This window comes from Triturus cristatus, chromosome 8 (genome assembly GCF_964204655.1).
Source record: "Triturus cristatus chromosome 8, aTriCri1.1, whole genome shotgun sequence".
Classification (NCBI taxonomy): Eukaryota; Metazoa; Chordata; class Amphibia; order Caudata; family Salamandridae; genus Triturus; species Triturus cristatus.
In genome coordinates this window covers 1,184,673,433-1,184,696,752 of record NC_140591.1, presented here as the reverse complement: position 1 = coordinate 1,184,696,752, position 23,320 = coordinate 1,184,673,433, and the positions used below count along the sequence as shown (strand labels likewise).

Here is a 23,320-nt window from a genome sequence, read left to right as displayed (position 1 = left end):
GTAATGCCTTTAAGAAAACGCAAAACAACAGGGGACTTGAAAAGAGAAGGCTGATCAGGAAGCCGTAAGAAAGCAGAGATTGCAGAAAGATAACCTTTCAAGGTGCCCAGAGCAGAGCCCTGCTGGGCCAAAGAAAGAAGAAAGAGAAGAACCTCAGAGAGAGGGGCCGAAAGGGGATCCACAGCCTTTGCTGTGCACCATGCCACAAATTTGTTCCACCTGCAGGCTTATACCGATTTTGTGGAGGGACGCCTGGCTGCCAGAACCACATCGCAGACTTCAGGAGGCAAGTCAAATGGCATCAACTGTCGCCGCTCAATCTCCACGCATGGAGGTGGAGACTGGACAGGTTCGGGTGGAGGACCGTCCCCTGCTGCCGCGACAGAAGGTCCTCCTGAAGAGGCAGTCGTACCGGAGGATCGATTGACAAACTGAGTAGCTCGGGATATCAGTATCTTCGTGCCCAATCCGGAGCCACTAAGATGACTTGGGCCCGGTCGCGCCTGATCTTCTTCAGCACTCTGGGCAGAAGTGGTATAGGCGGAAAGGCGTACAACAGACCGCAACTCCACTCGCGACGAAAAGCATCGCCGAGCGAGTGCCGCCTTGGAAATTCCAACGCACAGAACTGCTAAAATTGCACGTTCTCTTCGGTGGCGAATAGATCTAACCAAGGCTCTCCCCACTGCAGAAAGAGACCTTGCGCCACGTCCGAGTTCAGACGCTATTCGTGATCCATCATGCACCGGCGGCTGAGTTCGTCTGCTCTGGCGTTCAGAGAGCCCGCCAGATGTTGAACCACCAGGATGATGCCCTGGTGTTCCAGCCATGTCCAGAGGCGCAGAGCCTCCTGACAAAGGGTCCACGACCCCACCCCGCTTTGTTTGTTGCAATCCCACATGGCGGTGGTGTTGTCCGTGAACACCTGCACGACACTTCCCCGGACAGAGGGAAGGAAGGCTTTCAGTGCAAGCCGGATTGCTCTCAGCTCCAACAAGTTGATATGGAGTTGAGACTCCGCCAGAGACCAGAGTCCTCTGATCTCCGCCCCTCCCATATGGCCCCCCCCCCCAATCCCAGGAGGGACGCATCCGTCACTACTACGTGCTCCGGTTGGGGTAGGGAGAGGCATCTGCCCCTGACCCAATCGCGGTCCGTGAGCCACCACTGCAACTGTTTCGCAGTGCCCTCCGAGATCAAGACATTGTCGGACAGGATACCGCGATGCTGGGCCCACTGAAACTTCAGGTCCCACTGCAGAGCCCGCATTCGCCACCTGCCGTAATGCACCAACAGGATGCAGGAGGCCATCAGCCCCAGAAGCCGCAGCACCAACCTGACCGAAACCTAGGATAGAGGCCGAAAGATGGGAATCAGAGCCTGAATATCCCGGACCTGTTGCTCCGGAGGATAGGCCCGGAACTGCGCCAAATCTAGAACCGCTCCGATGAAGAGGAGCTTCTGGGAGGGTCTCAGGTGTGACTTCGGCACATTGATGGAGAACCCCAGCAAATGCAGGAGGTCGGCCGTAGTCTGGAGGTGGGAGACGACTGCCTGGGGCGAGCCCGCCTTCACCAGCAGTCGTCGAGATAGGGGAAGACTCGAACCCCCGATCTGCGCAGATGAGCTGCGACCACCGCCATCACTTTCGTGAACACCCGAGGGGCACTGGTGAGGCCGAAGGGGAGCACGGTGAACTGAAAGTGATCCTGACCCACCGTGAACCGCAGGTAACGCCGGTGGGCCGGCAGGACAGGAATGTGAAAATAGACGTCCTGCAAGTCCAACGCTACCATCCAATCTTCAGGGTCTAGGGCAGCCAGAACCTGAGCTAAAGTTAACATCTTGAACCTTTCCTTCCGGAGGAAGGCGTGGACGCTCCTTAGGTCTAAGATAGGGCGTAGGCCCCCTTTGCCCTTTTTGGGAACCAGAAAGTAGTGGGAATAGCAACCACGACCTACTTCTGGACCAGGAACGCGCTTGACAGCCTCTTTGGCCAAGAGGGCCGTAACTTCCTCCCGCAGAAGATTCAAGTGATCCCCCAACATACGGTGGCACTGCGGTGGCATGGCTGGAGGGGTCGTCTCGAACGGGAGGGAGTAGCCCCTTCGGACGATTTGCAGGACCCACCTGTCCGATGAGACGGATCGCCAGTGGAGCAGGTGATGGCGAACTCTGCCGCCCACTGGCGTGGAATGGGCCTGAAAGCTCGGACAAGGAGGGCTTTGAGGCGGATGCTGCCGGGGTGGATGTGGACTGACCGGCACGTTGTCCTCCAATACCGCCTCGGCGGAATCCACGTCCGCGTGCAGGTTGGGTCTGTGGCCGGTGGCTAGGCGGACGTGAGGAGGTGCCCCTTCCTTGGCCACAAAAGGGACGAAAAGCAGAAGTTTGCGGCCGCGGGGCCGAGAGGCCCAAGGACTTGGCTGTAGCCCGGGAGTCCTTGAAACGAGCCAGAGCACTATCCGCCTTCTCACCATCAAAGGGCATATCCATGAGGGTACTCTGGACATCCCCCGAGAAAGACGTGGACCGCAGCAGGCGTGGTGCCGGAGCGCCACCGTGGTGGAAATCGTCCTACCCAGCAAGTCCGTGGTGTCTAGTCCACACCGTACGGCATGTCGTGCCGCATCTCGCCCGTCAGCAAGCGCCTGGGCGAGTCATGTCCGGGCCTCCTCCGGGCACAGGGGCAGCACGTTCTCCACCGCGTCCCACAGAGAGTGGGAGAAACGGTCCAAGAGGCAAGCGGTGTTCAAAGACCGCAGGCCCAAACTCAGGGAAGAGAACAGCTTCTTTCCGAACTGTTCCAACCTCTTGGATTCCCGATCCAGAGGAGCGGACGAGAAGGAGGATTGGGAAGTTGAGGCCTGGATAACCAGACTCACGGGGGTGGGGTGTTGGGACAGGAAACTGGGGTCGCCCGGAGCAGGGCGGTGGCGCCGGGCCACGTTCCGATCCACAGGAGAAACTGTGGAGGGCTTGGACCAAGTGCCCTGCAGAACGTCTATGAGGGCCTCATTGAACTGCAGCACAGGCTCTGTGGAGCTTGCTGACGGTTGAAGCACCTCTGTGAGGATGTTAGTCCTCACGGCCACAGCAGGCAACTCGAGCCCCAGGGCTTCGGCCGCCTTGCGCAGCACCACTGAGAAAGCTGCACCTTCCTCCGAGGCCACAGTCGGAGGAGAGATGAAACCAGCGTCCGGGGAGGTGTCCAGACCACTGGCATCCCCCAGTTCGTCTGCCCAGTCCTGTGAAAGTTGGGCCTGTCTGGCCATAGGGTCCTCAGACCCCTCCCAGTCACCCCCGTCATCCGATTCCTGATAAACAGGAGGAATGATCGGAGCTGGGCGGTAGATGAAAGGCACATCCATCGGCGCCAGGTGCGGCGTCGAGCTGCGCCGCGCCGGCGTTGGACCGGGGCTAAACCGGGGTACGGCGTCGTCCGGGGACAGCGCCGGGGGAGGAGGCGCCGTGAGGTCGACCGGCGCTGGCACAGATCCAGGCCTGGATCCCTCGGGGACCTGCGGCGTCGGGACCGAAGTCGTCGACGCCGCCGGGGCCGCCGGCACGCGAGGTCGCCCAGTCGAGCCCGCAGGGCCCGAAGGCACGCCGGCAGGCGTCGACGGCGGAGCCAGGCCCCTCATGGCAGAGAGGAAAGCACTGACCTCCGCCGGAGTCGCATCAGTCCCAGGGACCGGCAGGTATGGAAATGGACGCGGCTCCTGCGGCTCCGACGGAGCTGCGGGGGTGGGACCACCCTGACCCTCGGCCGTGTCACGCGACCGGCGAGGGGAGTCCGAAGAGCGGTGTCGCCTCTTGGACTTCTTTGATCGCTTCGACTTACCCAAAGACTGAGCCCGACGAGCGATGATGGTGGCTGCGGCTCCGCGACCGGTCCTTGGACCTCCTCCTGGACCGGGACCGTGAACTACGCAGAGCCAAGTGCCGAAGCTAGAGAAGCTTACGGGACCGCTCCCGCCTAGCTTTCGAGGTCAAGGCCTGACAATCGAGGCACGACTCCGCGTCGTGGTCGACCCCCAGGTAGTAAAGGCACCGGCGATGGTGGTCCGTCACCAACATCAGTCGATGACAGGAGTCACAGGCTTTAAACCCAGGCATCCTACCGGCACCAGAGTCGAGTCGACAGAAGACCAAAAAGAGGCAAAAAAGTTTAGTCAAAAAGTGACTAAGGGGTACGCTCTTCCCGGATCGGCGCTGTCTGGCGCGGAAAAAAGAAGAACTGACATCAGCGCGCGAGGGCGGCGTCCAAGTACTCAGACGACGTCATTCCGGCGCACGACGCCAACGACGGACGCAGAGCCGCAGACTACGCCTAGCGACGCGCAAGGGGTATTGCTACAAAAATTTTTCCGGATCCAGCCTGACGCCTGAGGATATTCTAAGGTGAGGAATCGAACTAACATGTTTCTTTCAGATTTAGCGCTTATGGAATTTACGTAGCATTCAGGAGTAAAGAGTACAGAACTCGTGCCCATTTGATATTTGGCGTCTCAGTGAATTATGAAATACTCCAGTCTCCATGCCCTTCCAAAGACTGAGTGTAAAAAAAAAAAAACGTAAAGTCAGAAGGAACATGGCGCGTGGGTGGATGCTTTGCAGCTACTGTGCCTGTCATTTGTCCGTAATCATCCGTTCTTAATTGCACAAGAGTCTCACACCCTGGTAGATTGCGAAGCGATGGGGCAAATCTGAGCATGCCTTTCAGATTACATGAGAGGCAGATCTGAGCAGTCATTGAGAATTAGTGGGGATGAGCACACATCTGGGCATGCGCGGAAGACTAGTGCTGAGTGACTGCTACAGTATGGCCATGTCTGAATTGGGGTGGTGGAGTGAGCTAAAGAACGATGATGGATTAAACCCAGATCAGTTGACTGGGGGTAAGTGTTTGATTTGCTCAAACGCTCCATCCGTCATCCCCTTTGGTATCACAGTATGGGAAGTGGCATGTGTGAAACGTGTACATCTAGTACCTAACACCACAATATGGTTAAACGTATAGTCACTGAGAAATTAATGCCCAGTTGTGCAGTCCCTCGGCAGTGCTGTTTTTTTACTCTAGACAAAATGCATATATGCCTAGAAAATGAATGGTTACCTGGCCAGCTAGACAGATCTTCAACTGGTTCTGGAGACATTTAGGCTTTGTGCTGTTTTGAGTGTCCCCGGATACCCCATTAAAATAAGAGCAGCCGAACTCCCATGGAAAACATGCATGGAATGTTGCAAATACAGCAACTTCTGCAAATTTTTCCCAAAGGGCGTCTTTCTGTTCCCAGGGTTACCAATGTTTACAGAACTGGGAAAACATGGGAAAGTGAGTGAAACAACAGGCCGAAATCCACCCTGGTCTCACACTTTGTAGCAGAAGGCAGTGGAATGTTGATGCCCATTCAAACCTTGGCCGCTCCATGGAAAGAAGCACTACTTCCTCTGGGAGATGGGAGTCTTTAATTACCTTGCTTGTCAAGTCCTTGCCTTCTCTGGAATGGCCCCTTTAAAATTAAATTCGGTCAAACTAAACAAGCAAAGGCAACTAACAACATGGGGTTTCAATGATGTAGGCAAGATCTGGCAAGCCTACAACAATCTGCAGTCTTATCTAAGCAAAGTTTTATTTTCGATATAAAAATTTGTAAATAGGGGGTGAACACATACGTATACCTGCACTGAGAGCAGAGGGTTTGAGGTTTTTGGTGTAGTTGGCGCTATAAAAACTCACAGGTCAACAAATGAAGAACAGAAGTAAAATGGCTAAGGTGGGGGGAGTTGGATGGGGGTTATGCCTTGCTTGAAAGCAAAAGGGTATGCAGTTCCTAAAGTACGCGCAAGGTGTGTTAGAGTCACTAAGGGGTACCAGGGTGAGGGTGAGTAAAATGATGTGAAAGACAGGAGTCAAGTTTACTCCTTTTTGGAAAAGAAGACCCTCACACACCCAACAAGCGGGTGTCTTGCTTCATCACCGGGTCTTTGCTCCTTATCGGGCCGGCAGGTGCAATGCCCGATCAGGCACCCAATGGGGCCTTCCTAGCGGAGATCTTTATTTCCAACGCCGGTGAGTGAGGTGTGTGGGGGGGAAGGTATCAATAACAACAGTGAGTGTAGGTGCAAATGAGGTGAAGGAGAGTGTATTAAAACAGGGGTAGGTGATCCACTAAACAATTTTAATGAAGCATGGTCACCATCCTGATTAAAACCAAAGATAATCCGCACATATCTCACCTTAAGCTATGTGAGTGAATGTGCTAGGGGGGCAATAGGTCAACATGTTTCTTGCCTTAGATTATATTAAATGGCAATTCTTCAGGACCGGGGAATTATACGGCTACCTACACCTTTTTGGTGGTGCCCACAGCCTCTAAGAGGTGACAATGGTGGGCACACATACAGCACCCTAAAAAATGTGTGGTACCGTGGATAAAAGAGCACACCCTACGCCTAAAATCTCGCCAGCCACTGGACTCCAGTGGCTGGCGAGATTTTAGGCGGACGGTGTTTCCAATCTAAAGGAACTGACACTAAAATTTAGTGCTCTCTCACCCCGGCCTTGTAAGCAGCACAGCCTAGTAGGGTGTGCTCTTTTATCCACGGTACCACACATTTTTTAGGGTGCTGTATGTGTGCCCACCATTGTCACCTCTTAGAGGCTGTGGGCACCACCAAAAAGGTGTAGGTAGCCGTATAATTCCCCGGTCCTGAAGAATTGCCATTTAATATAATCTAAGGCAAGAAACATGTTGACCTATTGACCCCCCTAGCACATTCACTCACATAGCTTAAGGTGAGATATGTGCGGATTATCTTTGGTTTTAATCAGGATGGTGACCATGCTTCATTAAAATTGTTTAGTGGATCACCTACCCCTGTTTTAATACACTCTCCTTCACCTCATTTGCACCTACACTCACTGTTGTAATTGATACCTTCCCCCCACACACACCTCACTCACCGGCGTTGGAAATAAAGATCTCAGCTAGGAAGGCCCCATTGGGTGCCTGATTGGGCATTGCACCTGCCGGCCCGATAAGGAGCAAAGACCCGGTGATGAAGCAAGACACCCGCTTGTTGGGTGTGTGAGGGTCTTCTTTTCCAAAAAGGAGTAAACTTGACTCCTGTCTTTCACATCATTTTATTCACCCTCACCCTGGTACCCCTTAGTGACTCTACCTTGCGCGTACTTTAGGAACTGCATACCCTTTTGCTTTCATTATTGTCGGGCATGTATGCTGGACCTGTGATGATAATAAGATTGTCTATTATTATTTAAAGCCCTCCTTTCCCTCCTTTTGTTTGAGAGTTATGCCTTGCTTGCCCAGTACGTGCTCTTACAAACCAGCGGGACCTGGGAGGGTAAACGCGGCCATTAGAGGAAGTGATAGCGAGTACTTGGCCGCTCAGCACGGCCGGTCGCTGCACAGGAGTTACAGGGCTCTGGGGAGCAAGAGTTAGGGTGAGGTAAATCATCATGGGGCTTCTCGTAACGTGCATGTCCAAACTCTAATGAGGGACATTTACTCACTCACTCAAGCAGCCTGGCCCCCTAATATTCTGGCCTAGGGTGGCACACAGACAACAGCACTCACAGGAGCGCCCAACTCACCATACAGGCATAAGAGCGACCACATACGCCCAAGGAGGCGCACTCACCTGCTGCTCACACTGCAGGCTGTGAATGTTGTCGCTGCGATGCCACACTCACGTCAGATTGTGCGCTCGACAGAAGCGAATTGAACAAGCCCGAGAGTTATGTGCGCGCGTGTGCAAAAATTAAATAAAATAAAATACACGCGAGTGGTGAGCGAGTTGCGCGCGCGCGCAAAAAGGATTTTTTTTAAAAAGCTCGCGAGTTGTGGGCGCGCAGCAGCGTCAAAAGTGAAAGTGATCGCGCTCCAGATGGCGCCTGATCGGGTGCTGAAAGCTGGCGGCTGCACACGTGCGTAACCGCAAGCGCTAGGCCAGCAAAAGCTGTGGTAGCACTTTTAAAAGCCCGTTACTAAATGTCTCGCTGCGCATGCGCTGGCTCCTGCAGAATCTAAAAATCACACAAATAACCAAAACCCATTTTCTCAACTGTTTTCAGGAAATGTCCCAGTGCTGAATCTAGGTATCAAGCAATGAGTAAGACAAAGTATCGTTAACATAACTTACCTGCTAAGGGAATTTCCTCCCATAGGATAACATTGGTGATTCAATGTGAAAACATTTCCAAGTGTCAACTTTTGAAATGCAATAATATTCTTTAAAAAAATCGTACCTCTAACTAAAACGCATTTACTCACCTGTTTTCAGGAAATGTCCCAGGGCTGAATCTAGGATCCAGCCCTGTGTTAGTAAAAGTAGTCTGAAAGGTAATTAACTGCATTTTGCTTAAAAAGACCATTCATTCAAATGTACTTTACCTGCAATGTGTTGCAAACTGCTTACTTAAAACTGTACCAAAACCAGTACAGGTTACACTGCAATTTTGAACGGTGTTCATACAAGTAGTTTACTACTGAAAAGTATTTTTACGTTTACCTGTACCTTGCTTGGTTCTAGAAATAAAACAACAGTATAATTTTTTTATACAAAACAATTGGACTAGAGTTCAGTTCTTGAGTTTGTGAATTAATTTGCTGACTGAGTGTATATCAAATGCTTAACACTGTCCTCGGATACTGCCTTACTGCTCGACCAAGCTACCACTTTAGAGAGTAAGGTTCTATCTAACTTTAACCTCTGCCAAACCTCTGGAGACCCTTGGACTCTATTCACACTGTACCTCACTTTGATGTCGTATATATAGAGCCAGTTTCTTACAGGCAGCCTGATCGAAAGATCGATGCTTATATTCAGAAGCTCAGGATGCCAGACTCTTCATGCCCAGTCCGAAGCCACAAGGATGACTTGGGATCTTTCATTCCTGATCTTCTTGAGAACTCTGGGCAGGAGTGGTATGGGCCGAAAGGCATACAGGAAGTTTGAGATTCACTCGAGGAAAAGCATCTCTGACGCATCTTGGAAACTCCAGCACAGACAATTGCTGGCAATGCGCATTCTCTGCAGAGGCGTAGAGATCTAACCAAGGCTCTGCCCTCTGTTGAAAGAGTCCTTGCGCCACCGCTGGGTGGAGATGCCATTCCTGATCTGCTAGGTATCAACAGCTGAGTTGGTCAGCCCTGGCATTCAGGGAACCTGCTAAGTGCTGAACCACCATGGAACTGCCCTGCTGTTCCAGCCATGTCCAGAGATGCAGGGCCGCTCACAAAGGATCCACGACCCACCCGCCCTGTTTATAGCAGTACCACATGTAGGTGTTGTACGTGAAAACTTGCACTAGCCTTCCCTTGATGGAGGGTAGAAAGGCTGATGTGGAGTCCGGATTCCGCTGGAGGCCAGAGTCCTCTGAAATCCATCTCTCCCAGATGGCCACCCCATCCCAGGAGTGACGCATCTGTCACTACTGTGAGATCTGGTTGGGGAAGCGAGACAGGTCTGCCTCTGACCCAATCGCGGTTTGTTAGTCACCAATGCAGGTCCCTTGCAGTTCCCTCTGAGATCTGGACCATGTCAGAGAGATTCTCCTGAGGCGGTGCACACTGGAACTTCAGGACCCATGGTGGAGCCAGCATATACCATCTGGCATGTGTCACTAGCAGGATGCAGGAGGCCATGAGGCCCAGCAGACTCAGAGTCAGTCTCATCGAAACCCAGGATATAGCCTGAATATTCTGGACTCGCCATTAGGTAGGATAAGCCTGAAACTGCACTGTGTCGAGAACAGCTCTGATGAAAGGGAGAGTCTGAGTGGGAGTCAGGTGTTACTTCGGCATGTTGATAGTGAACAGCAGTGAATGCAGGAGGCCAGCTGTAGTCTGGAGGTGGGTGACAACAGTCTGGGGCGAGCCCGCCATCTGCTGTCAGTCGTTGAGACAGGGCAAGACTGGTAACTCAGATCCGCGCAGATGAGCTGCAACCACAGCCATCACCTCGGTGAACACCCGAGGGGCACTGGCAAGGCCAAAAGGGAGCACGATGAACTTAAAATGTTTAATGCGTACTGTAAACTGCAGGCAACGCCAACGGGCAGGCAATACGAGGATATGAAAATAGGCGTCCTGCAAGTTCAACGCTGCCATCCAGTCTCCTGGGTCCAGGGCAAAGAAGGCCTGAGCCAATGTTAGCATATCCTTTTAGAGGAATCAGTTTAGGGTTCGGCGATCTAGGTTAGGACGAAGACCATTGTCCTTTTTGGGGACCAGAAAGTAGCGGGACTAGCAACCACAGCCCACTTCTAGCACCGGAACCCTCTCTATGGCTTCCTTGGTCAAGTGAGTCATGACTTCCTCGAAGAACAGTGACAAAAGATCCTCCATTGGCAGGTTGTAAGAGGGAGGCATGGAGGAAGAGGTTGTCTTGAAGGGGAGGGAGTAGCCCCGTTCAGACCATCTGCAGAACCCACCTGTCTGATGTTATGGACTGCCTGTGGTGGAGGTGATGGCGGATCTAGCCACCAACTGGATGCCAATGATCTAGAAGGGCAAGATTAGGAAGGTTTGGAGGCTGCAACTGCTGTGGGGAGGGGTAGTGGCTGGAACAGAGCAGTAGCTATCTGACCCATGAGGTGGGTATGAACCGGAACCCTTGTCCACGCAGAGGATGGGAAACTTGCACGGCTCGCAGCCTAGTATAGGGTTGGCGCAGTTGAAAGCTCCTTCAGTGGCCATGAAAGGAGCAAAAGGCAGACTGGGGATGTGGGGCAGCGGATAGGCCCAAGGACTTGGCCATAGCCCGCAAGTCCTTAAATCGTTCCAAAGCCGAGTCGGCCTTGTATCCGAAGAGACGGGCTCCATCTAAGGACATGTTCATTAAGGAAGCCTGGACATCCCCCAAAAAACCCGATGTTCCCAGCCAGGTGTGGAGCCTGAGGCCAGTGGACGATCTACTCAGCAAGTAGGTTGTGTCCAAGCCACATTGTATAGTGAACTTTGCTGCATCTCTCCGGTCTGTGACTGCATGAGAGAGAATTGCCCAGGTCTCCTATGGGACCTGTGGCAGCACTTGTCATCGACATGGCATGGTGACAGGTGCCACAGGGTTTAAAACATGTCTTCCTTGAGGACATCCTTGACAAACTAGTAGGAAAATAGCTAAAAAAAAAAAAAGGTCAACAAAACATTGCAAAAATCCTGTCAAAAACTGACAGCGGGCTAGCTCTGCTATCGGATCAACGCTGGATGGCGAGGAAAGAGAAGAACTAATCCAATCGCCCTATTCACTGGAGCACGTTTGCGAAGTTTGAACCAGAACGGCATCGGTGAGGGTTTAGTTTATTGGGAGTAGACTCCCAGGTGCAGCACCTATGTCAAGATGTTAGTTTTGGCCACTACCAAGGGCAACTGAAGTTCGAGGACCTCAGCCGACCTCTGCACCACCATTGCATATGTAGCTTTCTCCTCCATAGCCACGGCAGGGGGAGAACGCATGCCAGTATCTGGAGAAGTGTCTACCCAGTTTCTCACACAAGTCCATATCCTGCTCATACTGGTATTCTTAAGGGTCTAGTGGCCCCTCCCATTCATCCCAGAGGACTGGTTCTTCAGAATAGGGCTTAGGCTCCAACCTAAGACACAGAGGTCCTGTCAGCACCAGAACTGGAGTCAGCAGACGCGGCTCCGTCTCGTCTGGGATCACAATGGGGCTGGCACCACCAGGAGCATTGGTGTCTGGGCTAGTGCCGGGGAAGGTTGTAGTGGCATGACCTGTGCCAGTCTGGATCCATGACCATCAGGGCCGGAGCCGCCAGTGCCATATCAGATGCCCCCCCCCTCCAACCCTGTGGGGCTTGAAGGCACTGCAGAGGGGTCAGACGGTCAAAAATGAGGTGCGTGTGCTCAAACATTCTTTAATTTGAGAGGAGGTCGCTCCAGCAAAACTGGAGAGGCGGTGAGTCGGCACAGGCTGAGTTTCCGTGGGACCAGCCTTGGTCGCTGATGTTCCTTCGTCGCGTTGGCCGACAGATAAGGAGAAGTCGAAGTGTGGTTCAACTTCTTGTGTTTTTTGTGCTCTTACCAGAGTGCCCGAACGATTTTGAATGGGCCGAAGAGGACTTTGGACACCTGGGTCAGAGACTTTCCTTTCGAGTGGGACTGTGACTTTCGTGGAGTCGCATGCAGGCTACTAGTAGCTTCAGGGACCTGTACCTCAAAACCTTCGGCGCCATGGCCCGGCAGTCTGAGCATGACTTGGAGTCATGGTCGTGCGGCAAACACCACAACCACAAGAGATGCGGGTCGTCATCGACATGGCATGGTGACAGGTGCCACAGGGTATAAACAGGTCTTCCTCGAGGACATCCTTGACAAACCAGTAGCAAAATAGCTAAAAAAAGGTCAACAAAACGTTGCAAAAATCCTGTCAAAAACTGACAGAGGGCTAGCTCTGCTATCGGATCAATGCTGGATGGCGAGGAAAGAGAAGAACTGATGTCAGTGCGCCAAAGTGGCGCCTATATAGGTGACGCAGACGACATTAACGGCGTGGGCGATGCCACGTGGAGTTGACCAATGCCACCTTCCGGCGCTCAGAGGTACTGCTCACTAAAAATCTTCTGGGTCGAGTCTGATGCCAGGGAACATTCAAAGGTAAGGAATCTGCAGCTAGATGTCTTTAATAGATCGCTATAGTAATTAGCCCTTACTCAATGCTCATTTGGGGGCCAAGCAATTGAGCCTCTCCTCCTCTTTCAAGGGATGAGGTGGAGCAAAGAATGTCAGAAGGGTGATGCATTGTCTGACATAAGGCATCACAATTTTCGCAAGAAACTTGTCCTGGAAAAAGGTGGTACAAAGTGAAAGAATGGATAGAATTTAAAGCTTACTCACACGACAAGCCGCAGTTATCGCTATGAAAGTCTTGAAAGTCAGTAGACGCAGAGGACAGTTATGCTTTGGCAGAAATGGGGTAAGACATTGAGGAATAAATTAAGGCCCCACTGTAGCATCAAAAAGGCTTTGGTGGAAACATATTGTCCACTTCCCGAAGAATAAGCATAATAGGTGATTTTAATAAGGACTGTCATCACCTCCCCGAGAGAGAAACACTGAGATAAACGCTAACAATTTTCCTGAGGCACATGAGAAGGGGTAGGTCATTGGTTACGTTCTCGAATGGATGACCAAGCTAAACATTTTAGCGTTCATCTCAGCGTTTCTCTCGAGGAGGTGATGGCGTCACCCTCATTGGTTCAGTGATTTTACATTCTGCAGGTACACTTATAGGGTACTTAGTGTTTGGACACTACTTGTTGCATCCTTGGTCCCAGACACTGTGAAGATTAGTTATAAATTGTAGGGTCCTGAAGAATTGCCCTAGATCACATCTTGACTAATTGACAGCATGAAACATATTGACCTTACAAGTCGCCAGGGATCACTTTCCCCACAAGTGACAACATGTTTTTAATAAGCCAAACATATTCATGGATTAAAATTTGATTTGAAACTTGCCTAGCATTTTTTAAGTCACTAATCACTACATCGACACCTATGTTTCCTCAATCTACACAAAGGGCCCTTAACTTGCACTTCACATCACGGCTTTGGAAAAAGATCTCCGATAAAGAGCCCCTGTGTGGGTGCCAGTCAGACACTGCAGTGCTGGCCCGATGAGGAGCAAGACCGATGATGAAGCATGACACCCGCAAGGGTGTGTGAGGGCCCCATTTCCAAAAAGGAACTACTTCCCTTGTATTGACTTCTTTTCTCTGACCTACTCCCCTTTGTTCTTTGTCCACTTTAGGAACAGCATATCTTTTTCTTTTGAGAATTTTCTCTTCAAGTCAGAATGCTGTTGGACTGGCTGCACTAAAGACTGTGGAAGGCGCGAGTTAGGTCGAGGTCATGTAGGGTTGGTCTCGGAATCCAATAAGACAAGGTATTCTTCCTCTAGCATCAATGGGGCATGGACCAGCGTGGATTGTAGTGCCAGATTCAAAGTCAGGTTGGGAATTGGCCCCAGAGTCAGGACAGGCCCTGCAAGGAAGTCAAGAGATGCAACCTGGGGCGTGGATGGATCCGACAACTGTATTTCGACTGGAGGCCTCTTAAGAGTCACTATGGGGTGCCAGAGGGAGACAGAAAAGTCCATAACATGGCTTACTTGAAACCCTCTACTTGTTGTGGTGTTGTCAATGTACGCAGGATTTCAGGTTGCATTAGGAAGAGCTCTGGAACCAGTTACTTATTAGGAGACCAGAACGTACCTTAACATCCTTGCAACTTCTCAGAATGAGAGTGGCGGTACGATGAAGCATCACGATTCAACTTCTTGTGTTTGTTTTTCAATTTGGAGAGTGAAGAGGGACGTTTTTAGTAATGGCTTTGAGAACTGGAACGGTTCAGCATCATCTACTTAAACTTTGTGTCTTTCATTGGTGTTTGGCAACGTAGAGCTTGCCTTTGTGGTCACAGATCACTCTGGTATTCATATGTGCACAGTCCACACAGGACTTGGAGTTGAGCATAGACACTAGGCTCCGCACTCTTACCTTATGGTGGGTTTGTCACAGACATCTGGTTGTGATTGGCCCTACAACGTTTAAACCTTTTAGCTTTGGAAGGCGAAATGTTGTCTTGCACACTGTAGTAAAATTGCGATAAAAAATAGGCAATAAAAAAAAAGGGAAAAGGTTGAGGGAGATCCAGGACTGCATCCAATGGTGTGGAAAGAAAGGAACCGACATCAGGCTGCATGGACGGCGCTTATGTGTAGCTCCAGCGTCACTTCCAGGGTGGGACGTAATCGACGCTGAAACATAAAACGGCCACCTGCTGGAGCACAGGAGCAATACTGACAAAAATATCTGGCTCAAGACTGGCACCCTAGGGTATTCAAAAAGTCTGTTAAAGTTTTTCCCCACTCACACTTTCTAGTGAGTATTAGGAAAAAAATTACATTCATCCACAGACTATTGTTATATGAAAACACACACTATCAACAACAGAGGCCCACTTCTGTTTCTCTCTGTATTTTTGGAAGAATTAAAACCATGTACTATAAATATGTAATTAGCCCTCAACAAAGCTAACAACCAAGTTTGTGGGAAAAGATGAAAGTCAAAGATAGCCCCCATACTTAGTTATGGACGTTTTAAACACTTGCAATATTTGTACTACAGAATGTTTCAAGCAATCAACATCTGCTGAAGGTCGTTTTTTGAGACATTTTATATGCCGAAGTCATACTGTATTTGGAGATCTTTCGGATACATTCCAGTGGGACTTCGGAGCACATGGCTGATTCTCCTTTGAAGGCTGCCTCAGAGAAGGCTTTCATGCACACAATGTCAGTCTGAGTGCCTGCAAGTACTATCTTAGACAGGCATTCCTTTCTCTAGGCTCTCAATACTAAAGAATGATTCAGACTGTTTGCAGTACATCTTTATAGCTGTAAAGGAAAAGACAACTAGAGGCTACCTTTAATAGTTTTTTCTTCAAATATCAAACTTTAGATCCTCTATTGGTGCATGTGGTATATTTGTAAGGGAAATTGTACTAAAAATAAAGCATGCAATACTTGATCACATTGTTTATAGTGCGTACTCAATTTAAAATCTGCAACAATTATTTTGCTGAGAAAAAAGCAGTGAGAAGAAAGTACTTTAAGAATGTTGATGTAGGCTGGTCATTTCATTTCAAAGATGTAATTAACTAGATTGTATACCGCCTAAAAATGCAGTGAACTACACAAATAATGAGCATTTAATAATTTGGCATGTGAAATGGGCAAAGTAAAAAACAAACAGTGAAGACAGACAAAGTATCTTACCTGGCATACATTATCTGCAAAGCTGTTAATATGTGAGACAATGCCTGCTGTTTCAAAAGGTTCCCATCAAGGGACAGAAGAATCTTGGCAAGAGAAGGGCGATTGGGTTTGGAATTGTTCCCGCCACTGATTTTATTACTGGCAGTAGAGGAGTCAGCATCTGAGGGGACACCTACAATAGAGATATGGGTATTAAAGCAATCACAAACGTAATCAGTGATTTTGTTGCCTATATGCACAAGTTACTACTTGTGTAACGATATAACTGTAAGAGACATTAGTTAGTGATAGATTCCTTACCTTAGAATATCCCCAGGCGTCAGACTGTATCCGGAAAGTTTTCTGTAGCAGTACTCCTGCGCGTCAGTAGGTTGCGTCGTGCGCTCCGCGTCCGTCACTGGCGTTGTACGTGCAGTGATGACGTCACAGAGACTACTTAGGTGCCACCCATGCGCGCTGACCCAGTTCTGTACACGACTTTCCGTGCCAGGAAAGCAGAGCCATGCAAGAAACTGACCACTGGTGCATTGAAACTAGGGCCCTGAAAGGGATGACCTCAACGCTAGAAATCAGTTCGCAGAACGGGGAGGATGGGTGGGGTGGTAACGAATCTATCACTAACTAATGTCTCTTATGGATATATCATTACACAAGTAGTAGCTTGTGCATCTGAAAGAGACACGTTAGTGATAGATTCCTTACCTTAGAATAGATACCCCAGCAATACCAACCCCGGTGGTGGGTCTGCGAAAAGATTACACCGGAAAGTCACGGAGAGCGCGTGACGACCTTTGGCAAAAAAGAAGGACGGGTCCTTAAAACCACCTTGTCCGGATGAACAGAAAGGAAAGGAGGCTTGGAAGAATGAGCCTGGAGCTCACTCGTCTGGCAGAGGTAATAGCTACCAGGAAAGCAGTCTTGAGAGTGAGAAGACGCAAAGGACAGATATAAAGGGGCTCGAAGGGAGCGCACATCAGAAATGTCAAGGCAAGGATTAAGTCCCATTGAGGCATTAAGAATGGCACGGGAGGAAACGTATGCGTAATGCCTTTCAGGAAACGGTTAACAACCGGGGACTTAAAAAGAGAAGACTGATCTGGAAGCCGTAAAAAGGCGGAGATAGCCGAAAGATAACCTTTGATAGTGTATGTAAACAAGAGAGGGACTGATGGGCTTTTATTCAAGGAGGTCCAGCATACATGCCCAGTTTAGTCATGTGTAAAGAAAAGAGTATGCAGTTCCTCAAAGAGAAGGCGGGGGGGTGCCAAAGGAAAGAAGAGACCGTGAAACAGAGGAATACCTCTATTCGGAACTAGGGTCCTCACACACCCAGCAAGCTAGGTGTCATGCTTCATCATATGGACCTGCTCCTCGTCGGGCCGGCGCTGCAATGCCCGACGGGCACCCTAAAAGGGGCTCTTTGGCGGAGATCTTCAGTTCCTGGCCGTATGATGCAGTGTGTGTGAGAGGGACCTAGTGGTGTAGATGTGAGTGCAGGTAAGTGAATTAAAACAAGTTAGAGAGTCCAAAAATAATTTTATTGGGGATGGCTCTCTACCTGAATAAAAATGTGTGGGAACAGAATGGCAGCTAACTGATGTTAAGATTCAGTTTGGCTATGCTCATCTGCGCTGGTCGACATGTTTCTTGCCTGTTGGTCCTAGTGATCCGTGGCAATTCCTCAGGACCTAAAAGCTGTCAATAATCTACACTGGGTGGTAAGTACAGCTGTTACCTACTACCTGTTGTTAGGAAGCGGTCTCGCCATCTGCCTAGGGAAACCTAAAAGGAGAGAAGATCATAAGCAAGGCATCCCAAGCAGAGGCAATGTAAAAAGTGGATGTATTACACAGGTCTAGTTCACAAAGTGATATAAACCCCCTATTGACTAATTGGTCTAACATGATGTCTTTATTCACGAAGTGTCAGTGACTCCATACAGTAAGTAGTGATAGACCTACAACTAGTGAAATTAAAAACCAATTAAATTTTTTTTAAAAAACAGAAGACTGTAATTCACACGTTATCCATATCGATACTAGGATAGAGTGACTAAGGTGTTCTAGAGGCTCAAAGTGAAACTCATGGGACACTCACCTAATATGGTTTAGTACCATACTCCTATCCGTGGCGCCACCTGGACACCAAGACTCTGGTGTCCTAGTAAAGATAAAATGATACATGGGGTGACAACAACTGGTCCGACAGGTATTGAAGGCAAATATAAACATCAACTCTAAAGCCCATGTGTGGTCCAGTTACATGAGCTGCTGTGATGCGAGTCTCAGCCCGCTGGAGGTAATCAGATGATGGGAAAGCACCACGGAGCAAACTTAAAAATAAATAAAGAAGAAGTCACAATAATTGTTAATGCCAAGGTCGGTCAGGGTATCAGCCAGTAGAAACCGCGTGACCGTTGACTAAAGGCACCAATTCACACTCGCTCGTACCACTCGGAGAGTCCGGGGCAAGTCCGGATCTGCCGTGAGTGTTTAATCGGCAAAATAACAAGGAACCACCAGCTCTCCCCAGTATCGAGTGAGACGCGTAATTGCGCCCGTAGTGTGTGTCCCGTGTCACTTACTAGCGAGATATTGTGACAAAATCTAAAATGGAGCAGGCACTGACAACAATGTGTCCAAGTCATGTATTGTCAGTTTGGCGGCGGAGATACGATCACCAACAGATATCCCAATCAATGCTGAAAGCGCAAACACACCACTCACCTGACCAGTCAGTACCCTCAGGGCGTGCAGTCATATCGCCGATCTACTTACTTTAAGGTTGTTGCAGGAAGTGCTATCAACCTACCCTCGCGCCACTCGACCCGGGAATGCTGATGGCCGGTGTGGTGCCAAAACAGATATACCGGCTGAATCGTTTAGCGGAGGGCGTGTCTAATACCCGGAAGTGTGTAGAATGCGTGAGTGTGGACACAGCCTCGCATGAGAATGTCAAACAATGGCGGCCATCTTGGAATGATGTCTAGGTCCATTCAAGTATAAGTAACCCTTGGAAAACGAGTCTGGTGATAAAGTTGAAAAGCATGGCCGGAATCCCACATAGGGTGTCAACTACAGCGGCCATCTTGGAATGGTGTCTGTATACATTCAAGACTAAGTTACCCTTAGAAAACGAGTATGGTAGTTAAGTTGAACAGCATGGCTGGAATCCCACACAGGGTGTCAAATACAGCGGCCATCATAGAATGGTGTCTGTATACACTGGAATCTATGGGACCCTCTAAAAATGGGGGTAGTAGTAACCAGGTGAAGACACGGCAAGTGTAAGCCGCTAAGAACCGTGGAAGACTGCTTTATCTGTCCATAAGTGCTGCCCACGGGATCTGATCATTTAAGCCTTCTCGGTCTGTCCTAAGGCGATGCACCCATCGCTGTTCGATCTTGAACAGTGCTCTCTGTGCAATCCTAGGATGTGCCTCAAGGATTACCCATCTAAGGGAGTCTGGTGTGTGGTTGTTTTCTTTGCAGTGGGTGTACAGTTTAGTGGTGACTCTCTGACATCTCACATTGCTCTTGTGCTCAGTTATGCGTGTTTTTACTGTTCGCATGGTCATGCCTATATATCTCTGTTCACAGGGGCAGGTAATTAAATAGATACACTGCATGGTGTTGCAATTGGTATGACGTTGTAGCCTCCATGTGAATGAGTCTGAAAAAACCACCTCTTTAGTCACCGAAGTTTGATGGCATACAGCACAGGATCCACAGGGGTAGTGTCCTCTCACAGGGGGGAGACCCCAGAGAGTGTTTTGGTCATGGTGGTGAGTCTGTCTAGGCCTCGTGTTGATAAGAATATCTTTCAGATTTTGTGTGCGCTTGAATGCAAAGCGAGGGGGCGGGATAGTGAGGTCACCTGCAGTGAGTATTCCCCAATGCTTCTTGATTATACCCTTGATGGTAGTGGAATTGGGAGTAAAAGATGTGACACAGGTCAAAGTTTCTGTCCTCTCCTTATTGTTAGTTTGTAGTAGAACTTCTCGCGGGTTATTGCGAGCCCTTTTCAATGAGTTTTTTACTTGGCGCTCAGGGTAGCCTCTTTTCCTAAGGTTCTTACTCAACTGGTCAGCTTCAATTAAGTAGTCATTGGTGTTAGAACAGTTCCTCCTCAGGCGGAGGAATTGCCCAAAGGGCAAATTATCCCTCAGGGCCTTTGATAGTGCCCAGAGCAGAGCCCTGCTGGGCCACAGAAAGAAGGAACAGAAGGACTTCAGAAAGAGGGGCAGAAAGGGGATCCACAGCCTTCGTTGTGCACCATGCCACAAACTTGTTCCACCTGCAGGCGTATACCGTTTTAGTGGAGGGATGCCTGGCTGTCAGAATGACATCACAGACTTCCGGAGGAAGATCGAAAGCTGTCAACTGTCACCGCTCAATCTCCACGCACGGAGGTGGAGGCTGAACAGAGGCCTCTAATCTCCGCCTCTCCCATGTGGCCCCCCCATCCCAGGAGGGACGCATCCGTCACCACTACGTGCTCCGGTTGGGGTAGGGAGATGGATCTGCCACTGACCCAATCGCGGTCCGTGAGCCACCACTGCAACTGTCTTGCAGTGCCCTCTGAGATCAGGACGCGGTCGGACAGGTTGCCCCGTTGCTGGGCCCACTGGAACTTCAGGTCCCACTGCAGAACCCGCATCCGCAATCTGGCGTGATGTACCAGCAGGATGCAGGAGGCCATCAGACCCAGCAGCCGCAGCACTAACCTGAACGAAATCCGGGATGAAGGCTGAAAGATCGGAATCAGAGCCTGAATATCCCGAACCCGCTGTTCCAGAGGATAGACCCGGAACTGCGTCGAGTTCAGAACCGCTCCGATAAAAAAGGAGCTTCTGGGAGGGACTCAGATGCGACTTCGACACATTGATGGAGAACCCCAGCAAATGCAGGAGGTCGGCCGTAGTCTGGAGGTGGGAAATGACTGCCTGGGGCGAGCCCGCCTTCAACAGCCAGTCGTCGAGATAGGGGAAGACTGGAACCCCTAATCTGCGCAAGTGAGCTGCGACCACTGCCATCACTTTCGCGAACACCTGAGGGGCACTGGTGAGGCCGAAGGGGAGCACGGTAAACTGAAAGTGCTCGTGGCCTACCGTGAACCACAGGTAACGCCGGTGGGCCGGCAGGACGGGGATGTGGAAATATGCGTCCTGCAAGTCCAACGCTACCATCCAGTCTCCAGGGTCTAGGGCAGCCAGAACCTGAGCTAAGGTGAGCATCTTGAACTTCTCCTTCCGGAGGAAGGCGTTGACGCTCCTGAGGTCCAAGATAGGGCGTAGGCCCCCTTTGCCCTTCTTGGGAACCAGAAAGTAGTGGGAATAACAACCCCGACCTACTTCTGGGCCAGGAACGCGCTTGATGGTCCCCTTGGCCAAGAGGGCCGTAACTTCCTCCTGCAGAAGTTGCAAGTGATCCCCCGACATGCGGTGGTACTGCGGTGGCATGGCTGGAGGGGTCGCCTCGAAGGGGAGGGAGTAGCCCCTTCGGACGATTTGCAGCACCCACCTGTCCGATGTGATGGTACGCCAGTGGAGCAGGTGATGGTGAAATCTGCCTCCCACTGGCATGGAATGGGCCTGAAAGCTCGGACTAGGAAGGCTTTGAGGCAGATGCTGCTGGGGCAGATGTGGGCGGACCGGCTCTCTGTCCCCCTGCTCCGCCTCGGCGGAATCCACGTTGAGGCTGGTTCTGCGGCCTGTGGCTAGACGGACGTGAGGGGGCGCCCCTTCCTTGGCCACGAAAGGGGCGAAAAGCAGAATTTTGCGGGCGCGGGCCGAGAGGCCCAAGGGCTTGGCCATAGCCCTGGAGTCCTTAAAGCGCTCCAGCGCACTATCCGCTTTTTCGCCAAAAAGGCGACGGCCATCGAAGGGCATGTCCATGAGGGTGCTCTGGACATCCCCGGAGAAATTCGTGGACCTCAGCCAGGCGTGGCGATGAATCGCCACCGTGGTCGCAATTGCCCTACCTAGCGAGTCCGTTGTGTCAAGCCCACATCGTATCGCGTACCGTGCTGCATCCCGCCCCTCGGCAAGAGCCTGGGCGAGCCGTGTCTGGGCCTCCTCCGGACACTGGGGCAGCATGTATGCCACCGTATCCCACAAAGAGTGGGTGTAAAGGTCCAAAAGGCACGCGGTGTTGATAGACCGCAACCCCAAACTAAGGGAGGAAAACAGTATCTTCCCAAACTGTTCCAACCTTTTGGATTCCCGATCCAGAGAAGCGGACCGAAAGGCGGTCTGGGAGGTAGGGGCCTGGATAACCAGGCTCTGAGGGGTGGGGTGCACCGACAGAAAGCTGGGGTGGCCCGGGGTGGTGGCGCCGGGCCACGTTCCGGTCCACAGGAGGGACTGTGGAGGGCTTGGACCAGGTGCCCATCAGAACGTCTGTCAGTGCCTCATTGAACTGCAGTAGAGGCTCCGAGGAGCTTATTGGCGGTTGAAGGACTTCAGTGAGGAGGTTAGTCCTCACGGCCACTGCAGGGAGCTCCAGATGAAGGGCTTCGGCAGCCCTGCGCGGCACCACAGAATAGGTAGCACCCTCCTCCATAGCCACGGAGGGAGGAGAGATGAAGCCAGTGTCAGGGGAGGTGTCAAGACCACTGGCATCCCCCGGCTCTTCTGCCCAGTCCTGGCTTAACTGGCACTGCTGCGCCAGAGGGTCCTCAGACCCCTCCCAGTCGTCCCCGTCATCCGACTCGTGGTAGACAGGCTGAAAGGTCGGAGCCGGGCGGAAGATGAATCTGTCATATGGCGCCGCACCGACGCCGGGCCGGGACTAAACCTGGGGACGACGTCGTCCGAAGACGGCGCCGGTGGAGGGGTCTTAAGGTCGACCGGCGTCGACCGGGATCCAGGATTGGATCCCACGGGGGCCTGCGGCATCGGTACCGAAGTAGACGACGGTACCGGGGCCAGAGCCGCCGGCTCGCTAGGCCTCCCAGTCGGACCTGCGGGGCCCTAAGCCACACTGGCAGGCCTTGACGGCGGAGCGAGACTCCTCATGGCCACGAGGAAGTCTCGGATCTCCGTCGGAGTCGCATCAGGCCCAGGGACTGGGGCCGGATGCGACCCCTGCGGCTCCGAAGGTGCCGCGCGGGTGGTGCCACCCAAACCCTCAGCCGAGTCGCGCGACCGGCAAGGGGAGTCAGAAGAGCAATGTCGTCTCTTCGAATTCTTGCTGCGCCTCAACTTACCGGAACGCGAGGACTTCGACCCCGACGAGCGGTGATGGCTGCGCCTCCGCGACCGGTCCCTCGACCGGGACCTTGAGCGGCACGGAGCCGACTGCCGGATCTCGAGCAGCTTGCGGGACCGCTCCTACCTAGCCTTCGAGGTCAAGGCCCGGCAGTCGAGGCATGACTCAGCATCATGGTTGACCCCAAGGCAGTAGAGACACTGGCGGTGGTGATCCGTGACCGACATCCGGCAGTGATCAGGCTTCGCACGGCTTGAACCCGGGCATCCCTACCGGCAATA

General features: G+C 51.4%; 1 protein-coding gene across 1 annotated transcript in view; it reads right to left on the bottom strand.

Annotated features, from left to right (window-relative positions):
* Positions 1-23,320, bottom strand: part of LOC146805589 (E3 ubiquitin-protein ligase HERC2-like) — a 1,563,844-nt gene that overhangs the window by 598,889 nt on the left and 941,635 nt on the right. Inside the window, 1 exon segment of the mRNA XM_085622871.1 lies at positions 15,829-16,000. Coding sequence (XP_085478997.1) covers positions 15,829-16,000 — 172 coding nt within the window.